Source organism: Anopheles ziemanni, chromosome X, assembly GCF_943734765.1.
Source record: "Anopheles ziemanni chromosome X, idAnoZiCoDA_A2_x.2, whole genome shotgun sequence".
Classification (NCBI taxonomy): Eukaryota; Metazoa; Arthropoda; class Insecta; order Diptera; family Culicidae; genus Anopheles; species Anopheles ziemanni.
Window position 1 is genome coordinate 14,609,965 of NC_080707.1, and position 19,685 is coordinate 14,629,649.

Sequence of the window (19,685 nt, forward strand, 5' to 3'; positions counted from 1 at the left end):
CCCAACTTTAAATCATCAATGAAACCTTAATTGTGTTTGATGTAATATGTGTTGCCTTTCCGGTGGCCAAATTTTGGTGGAAGCTTTTTTGTTTGGTATAATTATTGAAAAATTATGCTAAAGAGCTGAAGGACTCACGGGAGATTTGTGGGCCTGCTCAAAATTATAGATACAACTCCACAGACCACAGCTCATACTGCAGATAGTGAATTACTGGAGCAAATAATACGCCACACGCTACCAGACTACAGACAAACACCCGATCAGATATACAAACTCACACACAGAAACACATTGGATTGATGTTAAAAAGCAAATTTAAAACTTACCGCTGTGAATGTTACAACACAACAACACTACAAAAACGAAAACAAAACAAAGATGTAAATTTGATTAAAAATCAAACGTCGTGACGCGCGGCGCACGCCAGGTGAAGGTTGCAGCGGAAGGGATGAGGTAAGGGGAACGGCGACTCTGGCCTCGTCGTGCAGAGGCATCAAGGTGCAGTGTACAGCGTGGTATCTATAAGAGAAAAGGAAGGAGGGAAAGCAGCCAGTGAAAAACAGCAAAATCAAAACGAAGAATTGAAACCAAACACTCCAACAAACCCTTGTATCTTGAAGTGAAAAAAATACAAAAAAAATTCATTCCCAAGTACTACTGAAGGATCCCCGCGGATAATGGAAAACAATTGAAACGCAATTGGCAAATCAGATTGGAACGTACACCGAACGAGGCAAGCATGTAAACAACTCATAACACATAAACCTAATTGGACATTGGACTTATTGGACGCGCGGAAAGTATACGACGCGTATACTGCGAATCGAGGTTAAATGGGCGAAGGTAAACGGACGCGAACGGAGTGAAGGCGGACAGCCATGGTTTGAGCAGAAAGAAACGGAAAAGATGTGACTATTCCAACGTACAAAGTTAATTGGAGACGAGAAAGAGAGAGAGAGAAAGAGAGAGAGACAGAGCGAAAAAGAAAGAAAGAAAGAGAGAGAAAGAGAAGGAGCGTGTAGGAAAATAGAAACGAAAAATCAATATATCATCATGTTGTAGAAAGAAATCGAATAAAAGATACAAGAGAAATGTAAAAACCGGAGCAATTTATCAATTTACCGGAGCGGGCTACGGTATGGAAAGATTTGTATGGTGGATTTGGGAACCCGATCTGACTCAACAATCAAGCACAGTGGACATTTACAAACATTTCCCCCTCTTAACCATCACTCCTTACATCTGTATACCTTTTTGGGAACTTCAGCATAGGAGTAAGAAAAAATGAGCTACTGTATCTGATCAGTTCTACAGTTCATAACTACCGTCAGGATTGGACCACGTCCAGTCTTCTTTGACTGTCCTGACCCCGCACTGTCAATCTGACCACCGGCGCTCCAGTTCCTTGTGCGGGGTCAATTCTGGCCGTTCAATTGCAATTGTACGGCATTTAGCGAAAAAAGTGCACATCTAAAATGTTCGTGATTTGATCCGAACACCAGAGGCGCCACAGTAGCGTGCTTTCCTTGGCCCAATTTACTTATGGACAGACTTTAGGTGGAATTTCCAAAAAAAGCGCTCACACACTTGTACGCCATCCCCACGGAGGCTTTCGGAAGTCATTGCCAGGGCCGCTGAGGGTGCCACCAAGATCGTGGATTTTCTTTCGTTTATCTGTAGTTCTATGTCCAAAAGTAAGCAACAGTAACTGGGTCGTTTGTTGTTTTTTTAAATGTATATCTTGTTGTGTCTGATCCTTCTTAGATTCAGGATGTGGCGGTGCGTAAGCGTTAGAGAAGGCGCAAATTATACGTAACACTCCAATAGGTACAGCTACTACCAAAGGAAGGCGGAGTCAACATCAGAGCAGACGAACAGAGAATGTGTGCTTGCTCGCGCACACAACTACTTTTTGTCATCCGAACCGGGAGTCACTCGAGTGATATAAAAGGCTGCTTGTAACTGCAGTTGCGCATTGCAATGGTCCGATCAAACTTGGTACCAAAGATGACAAAAAGAGGCCGTTGCGGGATCGCCGCCATATAGTCGGTGCAGCCGCACGCAAAATATATTAGTGCGAGTGGGCTGCCAATCGATCGATGTGATCATAAATAAAGAGTTCAAGAAACATGTAAAAAGTGTCTTCTTTCTTGCAGGCAAAAAACAAGGCGCTGCGTTTCAATAACTCCACAACAAACAGGCATTCATTTTTCATAAAAAGAATGCACTCCTGTCATGGATGGGTAATCGAATTTCACTAGTTTATCAAATGGGCATACCTTTGGGGTGAAGTAGATCTTAATAGTTGAAAAGTGAATTTAAACTACTTAGATATAAATATGTAATACCACATGAGAGAAATGAGAATTGAAATGTGATAATAAGAGATTTATTTAAATTTTTTTTCAGAAGCGACGGTAGAAATACTTAAAGAAAAACAGTTATATATGGAATATATTTTCTCGATGGAGACGTCCAATATTTCGCGAGTTGCCATGCCGGTTTAATATTTTTTTTTAAATTTTCGACTCCGTGCGTACCGGCAAGTAAACTTTGCATACCATCATAAAACACATCTTATAGTCTGGTAGACACATTCACATATGGTACACCTGGTACACACATATCTTATAACCCGGTACATACATACTCATATTTTATATTGACACCTGTTAACTCTCAAGATGTGAAAGTTCAATTTATCTTATCGTCGAGCAGTTATTTTTTACGTTTCATAGAATCTTTTGAAATCTACATGCTTCCGAACATGCTACAAAGGTATAGCTGTTCGAGCCAGTCCGGAACTGCTAGTCCGGACTTGCTCTAACAGCACCTGATAAAGGAACTAGGAAGTAGATAAGAGAGAGGAAATATATAAAATAGGAGAAAAGTGAGAAAACGGTCTTTTTTTCTGTTACAAACGAATTCTGGAAATAAAAAAGAGAAATTTTGGGTTGTTTAGCCACCAAAGAGCAATTTGCGAAGATTTTGCTTGAGTGAACCGAACGTTTGTAACAGAATAGCAAAACCGAAGCAACACCAACAAAAATAAAAAAGGATAGCTCTGTTGAGGCTCTTTCTCTCATCAGGCTGAGATCTAAATGGATGCGCGGTGCAGGTGTTAAGCTTGGAGGAGACTTTTTCGTTTTTGTTAGTGTTGCTTCGGTTCTCTCTATCGGTTCGGGACAACTCTTTCGGTTTATTTTTAACTTTTAATTTTTAATATTTTTATGCTTTTGCTCTCCTTAGAGCCATGGTATAGGGATATTGTGTATAGAAGAAGTGGAGATCGCTCGTGACGCGGTCTATGTCGTGTTTTTCCTACTCCAATTTCCGGCGACAGCGCACTTGAAACAGCGCGTTGCCCGAATTGCCTGGTTTATCCATGTTGACCTTCCTGGATGACAATCTTCGGCAATGTTGGGCTGCTGACAAGTTGAGACAGGAGCAGATTCGGACCTTTCCTCGTCTTTCTCATAGATTATCGAGAGACGTCGCTGCGAAACGCGCTCGGATGACCAAGATGGCTGGTCAACGATAGCTGGTGGGGACGCGACCACCACCGGAGTAACTCGCAAGCGCAACTCCGATCCTTCCTCTTCCTCCTCCTCCAAGATCGTAGGCAGCAAAGTGTGCGACACGTTCTCGAGCGACGACGACAGACACAACCCGGCAGTAGCTAGTGGCATCGCTCCGCCGATCGGTGGGTTAGCTCGCAGCCAAACCTGGAGATCAGACAGCCTGCAACAAATACGAAAAAAATAAATTCTTCTTCTTCTTCATCTTCTTCTTCTTTGGAAACTTCGTATATGACACATCTTCTATGTTATTATATCTTCTATCTTCTTTTATATATAGTTACGTTGGGCCACACATGCCAAACGACACCGCCAAACGCCACGTGTATCACCGGAAAGCACCACGCGCTTCACCGGTTCCCACGAGTAAGCAGCTAGGCTCAGTGTTCAAGCTAGGATCAACATAGCTTGAGCGAGTCTAGCGTTTATGGCACTCGCTTCTATTCTGCGACGCATAGGACAGCAGGAGTGCAGAAACGAAATTATTATTATTATTATTATTATTTATTTAATTATTTCATCTGCCACCTATTGGGTAAACAAAACTTAAAATTAAGATACAAGAAACAGGGCCTTAAGCACTACAACCCTAGCTCAGACTAACAAACAAAGGACATGCGAGGACCAGAAAAGATGCTGCTGCAACCAGAAGCAGAAAAAAGGCATAGAAAAATTAAGGCAAAGCAGGAGTAGAGGATATTGAAGAGCGGAAATTGGAGAGGGACGAGTTGAAATCGAAGTGATCGGAAAGATGGTTGAAGTGACGCATAGACATCAGCAAAGGGTCGTTATTACCGACACCAGTGCGACGGGCATGAACAATAAATTAAATGAAAAAATAAATTTTCAAAACAACAGTTTTTCCTTAAACGTACTAAAAAATAAAAAATAATGTAAGTTAAATGACATATGTATTTATGTATCAGTTTTTTGTTTTTGATCATTATTCGCATTGCATCGAGATTGCTCTCAGTTCGATCGCCATCTACGATGCTATGCGAATAATGACAAAAACAAAAAACTGATACATAAATACATATGTCATTTAACTTACATTATTTTTTATTTTTTAGTACGTTTAAGGAAAAACTGTTGTTTTGAAAATTTATTTTTTCATTTAATTTATTTTATACTTTTACGTATGACATGAACAGAGAAAACAGGATTTATTCTTTTATATGAAAATTGTCATTAAGTTAGTTGAGTCGGAGTGTACTTAAGGAAGGAGTAGAAATCCACTGCCTGTTACTGCAGGATCTGGCGCAACTCGTTTTGCTTTGCAGTGAACAGGATCGCGATGTCCGAGTACCACCCCGGTGGCAAAATCAGCATACTTTCTCATTCTGTTCAATTGACAATTGATTCCGCCAGAATGAGAAAGCATGCTGATTTTGCCACCGGGGCAATTTGATAATCCTTGATAGGAGTAAGAGTAGGGCTGCATTCTGTTTTAACGTTTGCTATGAGCACTGAGGAAGTGCTCTCGTTCTTCAGCACTGCTGCGAGTGAACACAACATGCGATCTCTCAATGTCACACAGCGCTCTCCCGGGAGAGCTGCTGAAGGAGACCAGCACGCTATCTGTTCAAGTGGGCCAGAACGGGATCGCCAACGCACAGTCATAATCTGGGAGCGAAATATGCTGGTGTTGCTGGCACACTCTTTCATTACTGATCTCCTGTCTTTTATCTCTGTCCGATTCAATTTTTGCGACATCCGGGAAGGTGAATGCAAGAAAACTGTTTAATTAAAAAGAGGAGCACGCGGTCGAAGGGATCGGGAAGGCACGTAAAAGTCGACGCAGACAAGCAGCGCTGGGGCATCAATCTCGCCCAGGATAACTCCAGCAATGAAGGAGGCCTGAGTGGAGACACGCCTATGTTCCAAAGAGGGAAGACCCAGTAGCTGACACCGGGACGTGTACGAAGGCATCTGCTGGACAGAACCCCCGTACAAACGAGCAACAGCAAAACGGTTAAATGTCCTTTGGATCCTCTCGAACCTGGCGCACCAACCAGCACCCGCAGGGTTCCAAACAACACAAGCATACTCAACAATGGGTCGAACGAGGGCACAATACAGGGCTTTTAAACAAAGAGGAACATGGAAGCCTTGAGACAGATGTCTTATCAGGCCTAAAGTTTAGAAACATTTACTTAGGACCGCTTCATAGTGCAGGTTGAAAGTAAGCCTGGAGTCAAGAATGACACCAAGGTCACGAATGGACTCTACACGTTGAAGGTGGTAACCATACACAGAATAAATCGCACAAAAAGGAGATTGGGAACGGGAGAAAGAAATGACAGAACATTTCTCAGGACGCAGGGATAAAAAGTTGGCGGAACACCACAAGTAAAATTCGTTCAAGAAATCTTGAATAACAATGCAGTCAGAGAGATTGGCAACAGGAAAAAAAATTTTGAGGTCATCTGCATAGAGAAGATGACCAACATGGGGAAGTATAGGACAAAAATCATTGATAAACAGAAGGAAAAGGAGAGGACTCAAAACACTACCCTGGGGAACCCCAGAAGTACAAGCAATAACACTAGAGCGGGAGTCGACAAGTTTAACCCTGCAGGACCGATCAGACAGATAAGAACAAAACCAGGCAAGCAGGGAGGAAGAGAAACCAAGTTTGTCAAGCTTAGCTAATAACAATGAATGACAAACATGGATTATATGTATGGTATAGTTATATGGACGGCAAAGCTACATACCAACTGAGAGTGGTAGTGTAGCGAGCGATCGGTTCTACTATAAGTTGCAATTTAAGTATAAAACCGACTGTAATCGTGTAATAAATGCATAACGAGCTAAACTTCTAAACACAAAGTTTGTTCACTCGTAACTGGCGCAGCTTGCGAACTACAAAAATGAATACAAGCTACAGTGAGTGGTTCCCGCATTTTGCATCAGCGACTTAAGGAGATATCCACAGCTTGATTTGGGGATCCTACAGGATCGCAAAAATCGCTCCAGCAAGACAGCAGATACAGCAGATGGGCAAAATAGCTTAAATAGTATGTATCAAGAAATCGCAGTTGAACAATTGGTTGTGCACGGCCGAAAAAAGATTGAATTTGTTTTAGAGCCGCGAGGGCACAGATGTGCTAGAAATGTACACGAATGCTATTATTGATAAAATTCAGGGCCAGCCAAAAGATTTGCTCTGCATGAGTCGTAGTTTCTAACACGGGAGTGCAGTATGTTTCGACGAGATAAAACAGATGCTTCTTAACGCTCTATCGGCAACAAACGATATTTTATCGTTGAATACGCGACTTTGGAATAACAACATGGACGTGGCATCAATGTTGCTAGTGAAGAGGCCGATCTTGCACTTATCACGTATGAACAGGTTAATACGGATGGATTAACGGATGGCCCTGGAAACAGTGTAAAACAAAAATCATCTAAACCCAGAGGGTTTACCTAAAACTCGTTGGATTACAGGATCAATTTGAGGTTATCCTCCCAAAGGCTACGGGCTGGTGAAATCAAATGGTAACCATTAAAAAATTAATAACAAAGAAAATATTTATATCTCATTCCCTCAGAGAACATTTCAGCTCCCAAAGCCTAAGGAACGGCAAAACACAGAAGTACCAGCGAGCAGAACACATCAGGATCCCTGTTGAGTCGCTTTCCGACACTCACCTCGGAGCCATCACGGAAGCCCTCCGATGCTCAGTGACCGCTGGAGCCAGCCGCTTGGTGCTGTGGAAGTCGCTGTCCAGCGTGTTCTGGCGCAGTCCACACGACCGCTTCATCCGCTCGGACACCTCCGTGATTTCCGTCGCGCCGTGCGTGGATTCACTGAACTGCTTCAACTTGCTGCTGCTGCTGTTGCTGGCGCTTAACAATCAGAGTGACAAGAAGTGACAAACAAAAACTCACAGTTAGTGTGCGAATGCTCTCATCCGGACTGCCGCGTCCACCATTCTTCCAGCCACTGCTTACGCGGTCTTCGCCGGCGGTTTGATGTCGCTGTCGTCCCACGGGCACACGGACACCGACACGGACGACTCCGTGCCGGGCTTGTCCGGGACCACCGTCTCCCACGGACACACCGCCCAGGCGGTCCCACCGCCCGACGCGGCACCCTCCAGTGTTACCTCTAAGGTCGTTCCGAAGGCTTTATCCGCCATCCTGAAGAAGAAGAACAGGCTAGAGGCACCCGGATGTCTTGATCTTTTGAACACACTCAGGCACACCGGGTTCACAACAGTGGCAAAACATTCAGTCTTGTGTTTATGACGATGCCCATGAAAACTCCTTCGATGATACTTTTCTTCTCCCCAACGGTACATCGTAGGGTACGACGGAGATGAAGGTGAGACGACACTTGAGATGCTTTCGGCTTAATGGCAGGGAAATGAACACAAAAATTATGGTTCAGCACACGTTGGAATCTATGAGATGTTGATGAAACAGAACACAAGCAGACAGACTTCCCCAATAACCACCGACTTCGATTCGGCAGACCAACTGTTAGATGAAGATGGGAAATGTCATGCAACGGTATGTCATGCAACACATATGCACTGAAGATAAAAATATAACCACCCCGGTGGCAAAATCAGCATGCTTTCTCATTCTGGCGGTATCAATTGTCAATTGGACAGAACGAGAAAGCATGCTGATTTTGCCACTAGGGCAAACTGGAATGTGTTGCCAAGGAGTAACAATTCAGAAGTCTGAATCCAATCCGACAGGATGTTAGGATCTGAAGTTCAAGTTCTGTCGTTTTAAAGGTTGTTTAATTCCAAATCTTTGTATTTATTGCTAAAGATTAGCAGAAGTAGATAAAAGATACATACCGTCGGTAATTAATGTATGTATGAAATGCATGAAAAGAAATTCAATTTTCTTTCTCGAAATTCTCGAAACACTCATCCCATTGCATTGCACTGATCGCCATAGCAATCAGCTTCCTTGGGGAAAATGGAAGGATCGCTATAACAACCACAGTTAACGTGGGGAAACCAGCTCAATTGGAGAAAAGGAAAACTGGGTTTTCGAAACCGTTTTAAATTTCGGGAAATGAAAAGGATAACAAAGAACGACGTTGGTCCCGGGCATTATGCGTTCGGTTGAGCAGGCATATCAAGGAAACACCAGAATGATAATGTATCACGGGTATATGCACGGGTAAGCTGCTTAGTTTGATCGAATCACTTTTGCTGTGTGTTTTCGGGTAAAACACCAAAAACACAATTCAAAGTGGCCTGGAACTTCACACAATAACGAAAGATGCTATACGTAGACAATTTTAAGCAAAATTTTTTTAAAACTTTAGATGCTTTGTTATGGGACAGTGCCTTTGCCTTTCAGGTTCTATGGTTTGATTAGTACCATATTATTACATAACAACTAGTGTTGTGTGAAACAGATTCAGATTCATGAATCTTCATGAATCTTTGAAAAGAATCAATGAATCTGAATCTCCATGTTAGAGATTCATGAATCTCCAAGATTAATGAATCTCCACGATTCACGAATCTCCAAGATTCACGAATCTCCAAGATACACGAATCTCAACGATTCACGAATCTTCAAGATTCATGAAACCCGTCTTGGCTAGAGCTTGAACAGAAGCAGCAAGAGAGTTTGTGTGTGAGACTGTTCTAGGTGCGGCTTTTGCTTGTACACTGGAAATGAATTTCGTCTGTTGCGCCCGAGCATCGGCTGCGAACCCATACGGTCAGCTTCTGCTCCGCTTGCCTTGTCTTGTTCGGTGCTGAACAAGGTGCTTACACCAAACTAAACAAGTGGCGAAGGTTCATAGAGCATCGAAGTCGAGGTGTATAGTTGTGATGTCAAACACCTGATAGGCCGGGAATACCAAATAAAGTTTGGAAACGCCTTGTCAAATCCGGTCAAATCCGTGCACGTCAGGCGTTCCACAAGGCAGTAACCTGGGCCCGTTACTATTCCTTCTCTTCGTTAACGATTGGGCTATGCCCTACCGAAGGGCCGTTTCCTGAAGTTTGCGGACGATATAAAAATGTTTTCGCCGGTTCGCGACTATGGCGAGTGTTCAGCCCTGCAGTCATCTCTTATCTCCTTCTCAAAATGGTGCCACCTTAACGCGCTAGTCATATGCGCCGAAAAATGCTGCGTTATTTCTTTCACTAGAAGCTATAACCCGATCATAACTGACTATACTATAAATGGAACGCTAATTAATAGGGTTGACGAGGTTCGCGACTTAGGTGTTTTACTAGATGCTCGTCTTACTTTTAACTCCCACTATGAGGATACCATCAAACGCGCCAATAGAACTTTAGGGCTAGTATTTAAAATCACCAAAGAGTTTGACGATCCTATGTGTCTGAAAGCAATCTTCTGTTCCCTATTCAGGTCCATCCTAGAGTATAATAGCGTTGTGTGGTCTCCATATGCCGAGACCTGGAAGACTCGGCTCGAAGCGATCCAGCGTAAATTTAGCAGAGTTGCGTTATGCCCGTTAAGATGGACCAGCAAACCAGACTATCATACTCGTTGTTTGTTATTAGGATTAGAAACTCTCGAGAAACGCCGCAACGATGCTCAGACTATGTTCATAACCGGTCTTTTCCTTGGTAACATTGACGCTCCAAAAATCCTCGATCAATTATCGATTTACATTCCACGGCCTAGTCTTAGACAGTGCCCCTTTCTGCTGGTCGATACTACAAATTCTCTATATGCCTACAACAGCCCAATTTTACGCATGATGAGACAATTTAATACTGACTATAGTTTCATAGACTTCGACTTACCGCTAAGAACCATTAAAAACCAGCTCAGGTATAGATATGTTATGCGTTCGTCCTAAAACTGTTAAATGTGCACTAATGTAATATCTCACCCGGACATGTTAAGCCAACAATGGCGGACATGTACTAACAAAATAAATAAATAAATAAATAAATAAATAAATAAATTAAGCACAACACAACACGCACAATAACAACATATGTTATAAGTATGACTGCAGGTCATCTCACACAGGCAAATCAAGCCGGGTAAGACAAATGAAGAAGAGTGTCCTTTTCCAAACCAAAACAGGGCCATTTGTGTTTTGCATTCTATGTATGTTATTGAGTGTCCAAATCAACCGTTTAAATTGAATTGGGTAAATACTGGAACAGCTATTGAGCCAGGTGTTTGAACTTCATGGGCAATCTACCGGAATTTTCTGAAAACGTTATTTAGTAGCTATCTAAAACCAGGCAGGTTTTTTGACATATTAACCAATTCCCGATGGGTACTAAATTATTATTGCGTATAGCTTGACGGTAGTTACGGAATGTTGACCAAGTTCTAATTTATGAGAAATTTTGAATGTTCTTTTGCAATTAACCTGTTTTATCGGGCACCACACTTAGAAGGCACAAAAAAACCGGAATTATTTGTCAACATATTAGTTAATTAATGGTGCTTGACAAATGACGAGTATTGTCTCTGATGATAGTTAGGAAATTATATCCAGCCAATGTAAAACACATCTATCAGGTAAAGCCTTCAGTGACCTACAATTCCTCTTATTGGTCCGATAAATGTTTCATTACATTCAACCATGAGCATGTAATAAGCCAGCCAGTGAACCAATATCATATTAGAATAACCGGGATTTGGATTTGGCCTCTGATTAGGGGGGCTTTGGTTAACTGAATTTGCCACAATTTTACTAGATATTAATGCAAAGTTTTTCTTCAACATGGGCGCGTGTAACCGGGCCTTTATACCTAGTGTTCTGTAAAATTATCGTTATATACGAGACGAATGTTTTGTTGTTCAATATGCTTTCTTTTGTATGGAAATTGCAAGTTATTTTATTCAAAACAAACTCCTAACTCTTGGATAACTCTTTCGAGACTCTTCCGGAAACTTATGCACGTTTTCTCCAAATTGAATTCCAAATCAACAAACATCGAATCTAACACAATGAGGAGCTGTATGTTGAATGCATTTTGAGCCTAGTTGGACAAGAAAAGGTTAGTGGGAAGCAGCTCTAGAGCGTTCTAAGAACTCTACTGATGTAAGATGATTCACAGAAAAATGCTGAACAACAAGAAAGGTATAGAACATAATGATTGCATAAAAGAAAGAGACAACATTGTGGTGGCTTAGGTGACCCACATAATTTTTTTAAAGGAAATTCGCACATAAATAGGGATGTTCCGTGTCTTTTGGACAGGCTGTTGACGTTGCCGCCCGCGCCCTGCCCGGTGGAGAGCTGGGTCAGCAGCGACGGGTTCGGCGCGGCCGACGTCGAGCCCTTCTTCTTCGCGCCGCCGCCGAAGCCGAAGAAGCGCTTCTTGTGCGACGGCTGGATCGCGTTCGCCATCAGGCTCTTGTAGTGCTCCGAGCGCACGAACCGCGGGTAGCAGTCCTTCTTCAGCAGCAGCATGTAGATGTGTTCCGCGGCCGAATCGAACGCGAAGCGGGACGGATTCTTCAGCCCTTGCTGGACCTTCTCCATGGTTTTGCCGTCGATGTTGATCTCGCAGGGCGCACCCGGCTCCAGGAACTCCCTAGGGAGAAAGTAAACCGCAAATGAGACCGGTTCAGCATTGAAGCTATCTGATACATTCCCCTATATGATAGCAATGTTCTCTCTACCGATTGGAAATATTCCCTACACTTTGGAAATGTTCCCTCCGCCTATTGAAACATTTCATTACAAAGAGTAATTCAGATTTACGTATCTAAATCGGAGCTACCCAACTCTGATAGAGCGGCACTGTTTTGGGGTGCGTCGTCGACACTTACTCGTAGATTTCCTTCACCTTGCGCGGTATCTGCGAGTGCGACGAACGTCTCAGATCGTTGACGGCCATCCAGAAGCGAATGTTCTCGTGCGAGTACTCCTTCTTCAGGTAGTGCGTGAACTCCTGCAGGCCGGTCGGGTCGGAGACGACCTCCTCGATGGAGATGCCCCAGCGCTTGACGCGCTTCTCGGTCGGCACCTCCACCACCGGGTTGTTCAGCTGCCAGAAGCTCACGTCCTCGGTGACCCACGGGTTCGATGGCAGCGGCGGCTGCATCATCGGATCGTACTCACTGAACGTCTCGTAGTACGACGCGAGGCTCTCGCACGCCTGCGACATCTTCACCCGGTTGCGCCCGAGCGACGCCTTCAGGATGTCCACCTCCCGCTCCCAGTCCTCGACCGTGCGCTTGCGCGGCTTGCCCTGCCGGTCGCGCGACGGTATGGGGCAGGGCTCTAGCGGCGTAAACTGGCCGGGTGGCGGCCGGTGGACGCGCCAGTAGGCGCGCTCCTGCGAGTCCCCGACGATCTTGTCGCCCTTCTTGCGCTCCTTCGCCAGCCGCACCTGCTCCTCCGCCTGCATCATGATGAAGTCCCACTTGCCCTTCAGGTTCTTATGCAGGCTCGCCAGCGCCTCCGTCTCGTAGTCCTCCAGGCCGTGCCGCTGCTTGTTGCGCAGCGACCGCTTCGCCAGGTAGATGGCGTACTCGATCTGGTCGGGTGCCTTCTGCTGCCACGGCCAGTAGTACGGCGTCTGGAAGCGGTACAGCGACGAGTCGTCCTTCACCATCAGCGTCTTCGAGTCGGACACCGGGAAGAAGTAACCGTGCTGGCACAACTGGTTACTGATGTTCAGGGCCTCCGACTCCTCGATACTGAGTCGCTCCATCAGCCACTCGATCAGATCGTTCCCTGAAGAACCAAGGAAACATAGAAAATGAAAGGAGAAGAGAGAGAATTCGGAGTGGAGAAAGAATCCTTTTCAGTACCTACCGGTAAACGCTGCCGAAACAGTGGTCAGACACATCTTCTGGTTCCGCTCTGGAACCCCCGTTTCGGGGTGAAGCAACTCTCGCACCAAGGTCTCCATCTACGAGTACACAAAGCAAACACCACGCTAAAGCTGATGTCCTCGTTTCAACGCCCGAATAACGGATGTCATTATTACACCCTCTATCATTGCCACTGTTAGCACGACAGTTGTTTACTAACACACAGTGCAGAATATTCCGAATCACCAAAGACCAAAGGACTGCAGCCAAGAACAACTCTAATTACCCTGTTATGGAGTCTCTGCAACTTGGCTATATGTGTCGCCATATCCAAAAACAGGCTAGTTCTACAGAAGTCATTATCTTCTCAACGACTATTAAAAAATTGTATTAAAAATTATTGTTCTGAACCAAACATGTTCATAGTGTTCTTGAGAGGTATAGCTTGAATAATTTGTTTTAAAAATAAGCGATGATTATACATGAATCGCATCTTTTCAAATGCATACCGCCATGGTATGGTGTGTTAGAATTTATTTAAGTTGTACACCCAATAACTTGTATCTTAAAGGCTGCTCCGCACGCTCCGTTTGCATACCATTTTCAGTTTGCGCAGTTTTAAGACGGAATGGAAATGTTGCAATTGTGAGGGTCCAGACGGTACAGACTTATTGGTGTTTTCACTCAGTTTTTGGTGATATCGCAATGGAGGAGGTTTTCCTGTGGTCGACTTTTGTACAACAACTCAGAAGAATCGGAAGTTCACAGTGGTCGCAGAAACGGCTTCTAAAAAGGCGGGACTTTTCCCATACTAGATTATTGTGTGAATTACGCGATGAACCTAATGACTGGCGGAACTACTTGGAATGTACATAGACAGGTATTCTTACTATAATCAAACAAAGTATTTGTATGAGAGCAGCAATATCACCACATGAAAGGCTTTAACTTTAACATTTTTAGAAACCGAAAGAAGTTATAAAGACAATGAATTCACAACTATTATATCGAAACAATCGTTGAGTGAAATCATACCCGAAACATGTGAAGCTCTCTTCAAGGTGCTGAAAAGAAATTGATTACTCGATAGTAAGTATAACTACTATTGTCTAAGACGATTCAAGATCTTATTGACTTTATTAACTTTATAATTCCAGTTTTTATTGTTATGAGCAAAAATGCAAAAGAAACTTTAGTTGAGGTCCTCCCACATTGGTTGGAAAGTAGATATGTAGTTTGAAGCAGTTTGTTTGTGAGTTAGTGTTTCTGGGATATAGTTATGTGGCATAGGCTGAGTTTGTGGCATTCTCAATAGATGCGGCATATTTTGTTGGCGACCATACTGTCCATGCATTGAACTAAAGCTATCCTGTCGGTGGCAAGTCATGTCAACCATTTGAAAATTTTTGGTTAGCGTACCCATCTCTGCTTCGAATAAAACGTCAGAAATAAGTTTCTGAGCGATTGCGTTTTGTGTACTTGGGACGGCTCTTAGTTTATTTCCCACATGTTTTCCGAACACCTGAAATGTATCCTCTGCCTGTAGTGCTTCCAGTTTCTCTCCTACCAATTGCATTGCCTCAGTTGTACTATCACTATTCTGAACCTTCTTTCTCTTATAAGTTGACTTGTATGAGTTGTTGTCAGAATAGGGAGTTGATTTTTCAGTTAATGGAGTAGTAGCAGTCAAGAAACTGGGCTCACTATCAACACAAGTTTCATGCACATCTCCATCCACCTGGAAATATTAAACAAGTATTATAGTTTATTGACGTTATTTAATAACCAGATTAGTAATAACAATTATTAGGGCGTATTCCGAACGAAGTCGTCAAAGGTAATTACCTTTGGACAGAAGCGAGATAGTGCCATACAAAGTGCTTGAGGTAACTCAATCTTGCGGGCTGGGAAACGATCATTAAGCCAAACATAAACAATCGTTTTGAGTGAAACCTGTTGCAAACCTATAACATCCGTCCAAATAGACGATCGTCAAAGTAATAGTCAGTAAAATCGTTTGAGCTCTGCCATCTGTGAGTAAATTTGTCGAGCAGTTGAGTTAACGATCGTTATAGGTATCACATAAACTTAATCTACAGCAATGACGACCGTTTAGTTATCGATGACAAAAGAGTAGTCGATAACGCCAACCTAGCGATGAGAGAGCGTCCGATTTGATCATTGATCTACCTACACAAACAAGTTGAATCGCGCGACGAAAAATCTAATGAACATACACTAGTGCCAACCGGTATTTTTGCCTACTATAATAGTAGTACTAAGGCTGGTATTTTATTTTGAGGTAGTGGTATAGGTAAATATAGTTGAATCGTACGTACGAATAATACCAGCTTATGTAAAACAATCCCGGAACTTTTGACAAGAGAGAACGCGACCTTTTTTCGGCGCGCCAATGTTGCTACCGATAACGGCGAAGTTAAACTTAACAAGCCCAAAGTGCTTCCTAACGATGCCAAACAAAAGCCTTTCGCGTGCAATTGACTGCCTACTACCGGCAAAGAGCAGCTTCATACGGACGAACTGGCCCTGAAAACAGTGTAACACAGATCTGGTCAAACGATCCTGTAGTCGATGTATAGTTTACGCATTTTGTTCTCAAAATAAAAAAAAATCTAATATTTGTCAACACTGCTTTTGGTTTTGGTTGGCATTGCTATGAAGCTCTTTGGGATTGTTAAGTACAACTTTGGTGTTTTCTGTAGCAACATTGCTTGTCGAACGTTCCGGGATGTTTTAAAATTAGCCATTACAGGTGAACGTCGATTATCCGGGGGTGTCGGGACCGGGAGGTCCCCGGATAATCGAATTCCATTGATAATCGAACATATACTAAAATACGCTTATAATACCTGGTTTGAGTCTTGCCTAGTTCACTTTTGACCAGTTCCAGTTAGGCAGCGCTCTGTGAACAGCCCAACAAACCAGACAAACACGACACTGTTCGAAGGGTGCTCTGCGAATTGTCGTGAAGAACTGTCACTCATCCAAGCAGCAAGGTAGCACAATACACAAGGTTTAACATTTCACAGTGGGATACAGCCCTGCACGACAAAATCAAACTGTTTTGTTCTGTGTCGTGTTTGTCTGACATGTTCGATGCAGGTTGACAGAGCACCTCCATATGATTGCATGGGTTTGTTCGTTTTTTTTGTCGTGTTTGTCGTGTTTGTCTTGTTCGATAGCCTTAGTTGATTAATCATAAAACATGTTTGAATTAATTTTTTATGGTAATTTTTAATGCTAATTTCGATCAGACAAATTTTATTTGACACTATTCCTAAAAAAAGTTGTGAACCAACCTGATATTCATGGAAACAATTCAACCCGGTTGTGCAGATGTCAGTTGCAAGACACCCGGATAATCCGCCCCCCGGATAATCCGCCCCCCGGTTAATCCGGCCCCGGATAATCGACATCCGACTGTATTATATTATAAGGAAAGCAAATACTGGAAAATACATTTTAAAAGATTTCCTGTGATTGTAAATTATATTTCAGGGATTTTTGTCCATTACAAAAAGCGTTCCTTTAAAATATAGTAACGGCTCATTCAAAACTATTCCAGTTCACTGCCTACTACCGGCAAAGAATAACTTGATACGGACGAACTGTGGAACTAGATACGGAAACAGTGTATAGAGTTAAGGTTGGAGGAGTTCTTTCTGGTCCATTTGTCGGGTGTACCTCATGGGACCGTCTTGAGTCCCCTCTTTTTCTCATTTTTCATCGTCGACTGTCCTGGAGTTCTACCAACTTCTGCTGGTTGCCTGCTGTATGCGGATGATGTAAAGTTCCATCTTCCTGTATCCTCGTCTAATGTTGATACAAATTTTCAAGGATGTTTTTTCTACTGAGTGTGCCACCAACGGCCGTGTTCTGTGCGTGTCTAAATGTTGTGCTATCTCGTTTAGTCGTTCCTCGGATAGACTGATACACAACTATTATATGAATGGTTTGCCGATTTGCGAGTGTCATTTGTTAAACATCTTGTGGTGTGGCTTGATGACAGCCTATCTTTTGGGTCACATTTCAAATGGGTTATTGGGCCTGAAAGCCCGAATGGCTTTCGAGATTCGATCCTCTGTACCGTGACCAGCGCTGTACTACTGCTGAGTGCATCCCATCCTGGCGATTGGTTGCGTCATCTGGTCTCCCGCTGGTGTCATTCCACTGAATAGGTTGGAGAGGGTGCAGAGGAAGTTCACTCGTTTCGCCGTGAGGCGGCTTTAGAACCACACCAGCGCTACCTTACCTCCCTACCGCGCGATTCCAACTTCTAGGGCTAGACAGTCTCAGCTAACATCCACTCTTTAACATTGAATCCTCTTCGCTGTTTGCGGCTATTCCTCTTTATGTACCGTTCTATCGACTCTATCGTTACTTATCCTCACCCACCGTACACTATTCGCTCGACCCACGGCGGTGAGTCCTGTCCATCCAACACAGCGCTTCGCAAAGTGAGTGCTTCTTTCCTGTGTAACCATGGTCTAATGTAATACTCTGGTCTGATCGTCTAGAGCATTTTGACAAATCGTCGATAGAAAAATAAAAGAAATTGTTGACAGTCCAGTTACTTTTGTTTACTTTTTGATTGGCCGTGTGTTGTGTGGAGTGCTGTTGCGGTTGTGGTAATTGTGTCGGTTGTAAGTAAAATTTTGCGTATTTTGAGCGCACACAAAGGCAGATTTGCAAGGATGCTGCTCACTGCCACGGTTATCTGGCCGTCGGCGATCGGGAGTACTACGTCCGGAAGATGCTGTCTTGGTTTCTTAGGCTACTGAATATGACCAAAGATCCCGCGTTGCATATTGCTATTGGTGAGGTGTTTGCGTACACGTTGAAGGGTCTTCCAAAGTGCGAAATGGTCAACGGAACAGTAGGCAATGTGGACGACGAAACGCTGTCTTGCTTTTTGATAAAGCTAGTGAAGCAAGTGAATGAAGCACATGCCTATCTGAAGCAGGCTTGTGCTATCTGGTTGCCGCCGAAAAGTGCAGAAAGTTGCTGCCGATACGTAGTTGTCCGAGAAAGGCGTTCTCATCAAGATACCGGATGAGTAAGGCTGGGTCCTCCAGAAAAGGGAAAAATTTTCGTCAGTGCTCGTCGTTTTCCCTTTGTTTATAAACAATATTTGACACTTGAGTATAATCAATATGGTGGACATGAAATCCCCTATTCGATAACCGTATTCATTAACCGTGTGTGTAACGTTCAGCAAGAAATTTTAAAGTTTATTGCTTCATTTCAAAACGGAAGATTGAACCTCAAAATAATTAAAGAAAAGGTATCGCAGAGTTTTTACTGTGTGTCACGGGTTTTGTTGTCTGTTTGGCGTAATGGTCGTTTTGTAATGGTGTAATGCCACACAATTATATAGCTCTGGCAAATATTTGATTGACGGAAAACGCGTAGTTCAACGTAAATGTTTTATTAGGACAAATTTATAGGGATGAAATCTCGCGTAATTTGATTACTCCGTCAGAACTATGACTTCACCTAGCACAACCAGCTCTAAGTTCAAGGCTTACCTTGACTGTGTCTTACCTTATTGAAGGCCATTGGCCGCGATAGTCGCTCGATGGGTGGTGTCGGCTGCGCGACATTCGAAATGGATGCGCTGGAGGAAGCGAGTGTCTCCGGAGTATGCGAGATCGAGCTGGAACCGGCGGCCTGCAGCAGGCCGGTCGAGGCTAGGAGCGCCGTCGGTACGGCAATGCTGGTCAGCTGGGCCGGCTGCAGGGCGCTCCGGCTGTCGCTCGCTTCCTGTCCACAGGCCACTCCACCTCCGGCGCCATGACTCTCTCCCGCCGCCGCCGCCATATTGAACCCGACTGGAGAGGTCTGGGCGTGTGCTCGATGTTGTATCTGCCGCAGAGTTACGGCGGTGCTAGTGCCGCTCCAGCCGGCAGCAGAGTCGGCACTGGGTTCAGGACCTTTTGGTGAAAGGATGACGTCCGGCGATTCCATTGCCAACACTTACGCTCTTCGGGGTCGCAGACGTCGCTCACTCTAACTAGGCCCGACAATTTGTCCAGCTGCTACCCCGAGAGATGTAGCTCCTGGTGCTGTTGTTGTTCTCAGTAGTGCAGAAGTTTGCTGTAGAGAGTAATTATAAATCAATTTGCTCGGTCATTGTCTCTATCTAGCATCCTCCCACCATGTAACCTGAATATAAATGTTGCAATTGCAAGTAAGAATATACAGACAAACAAAATGCAATGCCTCATTGACAAACCCCCATTTCAATAGACGAATAAAAGCCAAAACAACAGCGCGCCAAACGACGCGCGCCGTAATAGTCTTGCGAGTAAACGAAATCAATCTGCACCG

General features: G+C 43.8%; 1 protein-coding gene across 1 annotated transcript; it reads right to left on the bottom strand.

Moving 5' to 3' along the window:
* Positions 1–2,917: 2,917 nt before the first annotated feature.
* LOC131291129 (regulator of G-protein signaling 9-like) lies at positions 2,918–19,322 on the bottom strand. The gene is made up of 8 exons (XM_058320321.1): positions 18,900–19,322; positions 13,336–13,432; positions 12,345–13,254; positions 11,738–12,106; positions 7,545–7,733; positions 7,242–7,427; positions 3,463–3,744; positions 2,918–2,930 (listed from the first exon to the last, which is right to left on the bottom strand). Exons 1-8 carry the CDS (start codon positions 19,320–19,322, stop codon positions 2,918–2,920), a joined length of 2,469 nt encoding a protein of 822 aa, XP_058176304.1.
* Between the last annotated feature and the right edge of the window lie 363 nt (positions 19,323–19,685).

What these genes read in the sequence shown, in the direction of transcription:
- LOC131291129 (XM_058320321.1), bottom strand. Translation starts at nt 19,322, where the DNA reads ATGGAATCGCCGGACGTCATCCTTTCACCAAAAGGTCCTGAACCCAGT. An exon ending in GGCCAATGGCCTTCAATAAG is followed by an intron (nt 13,433 to 18,899) that starts GTAAGACACAGT and finishes GTGTACTCGTAG; the next exon opens with ATGGAGACCTTGGTGCGAGA. An exon ending in CACGGAACATCCCTATTTAT is followed by an intron (nt 7,734 to 11,737) that starts GTGCGAATTTCC and finishes CTTCTTCTTCAG; the next exon opens with GATGGCGGATAAAGCCTTCG.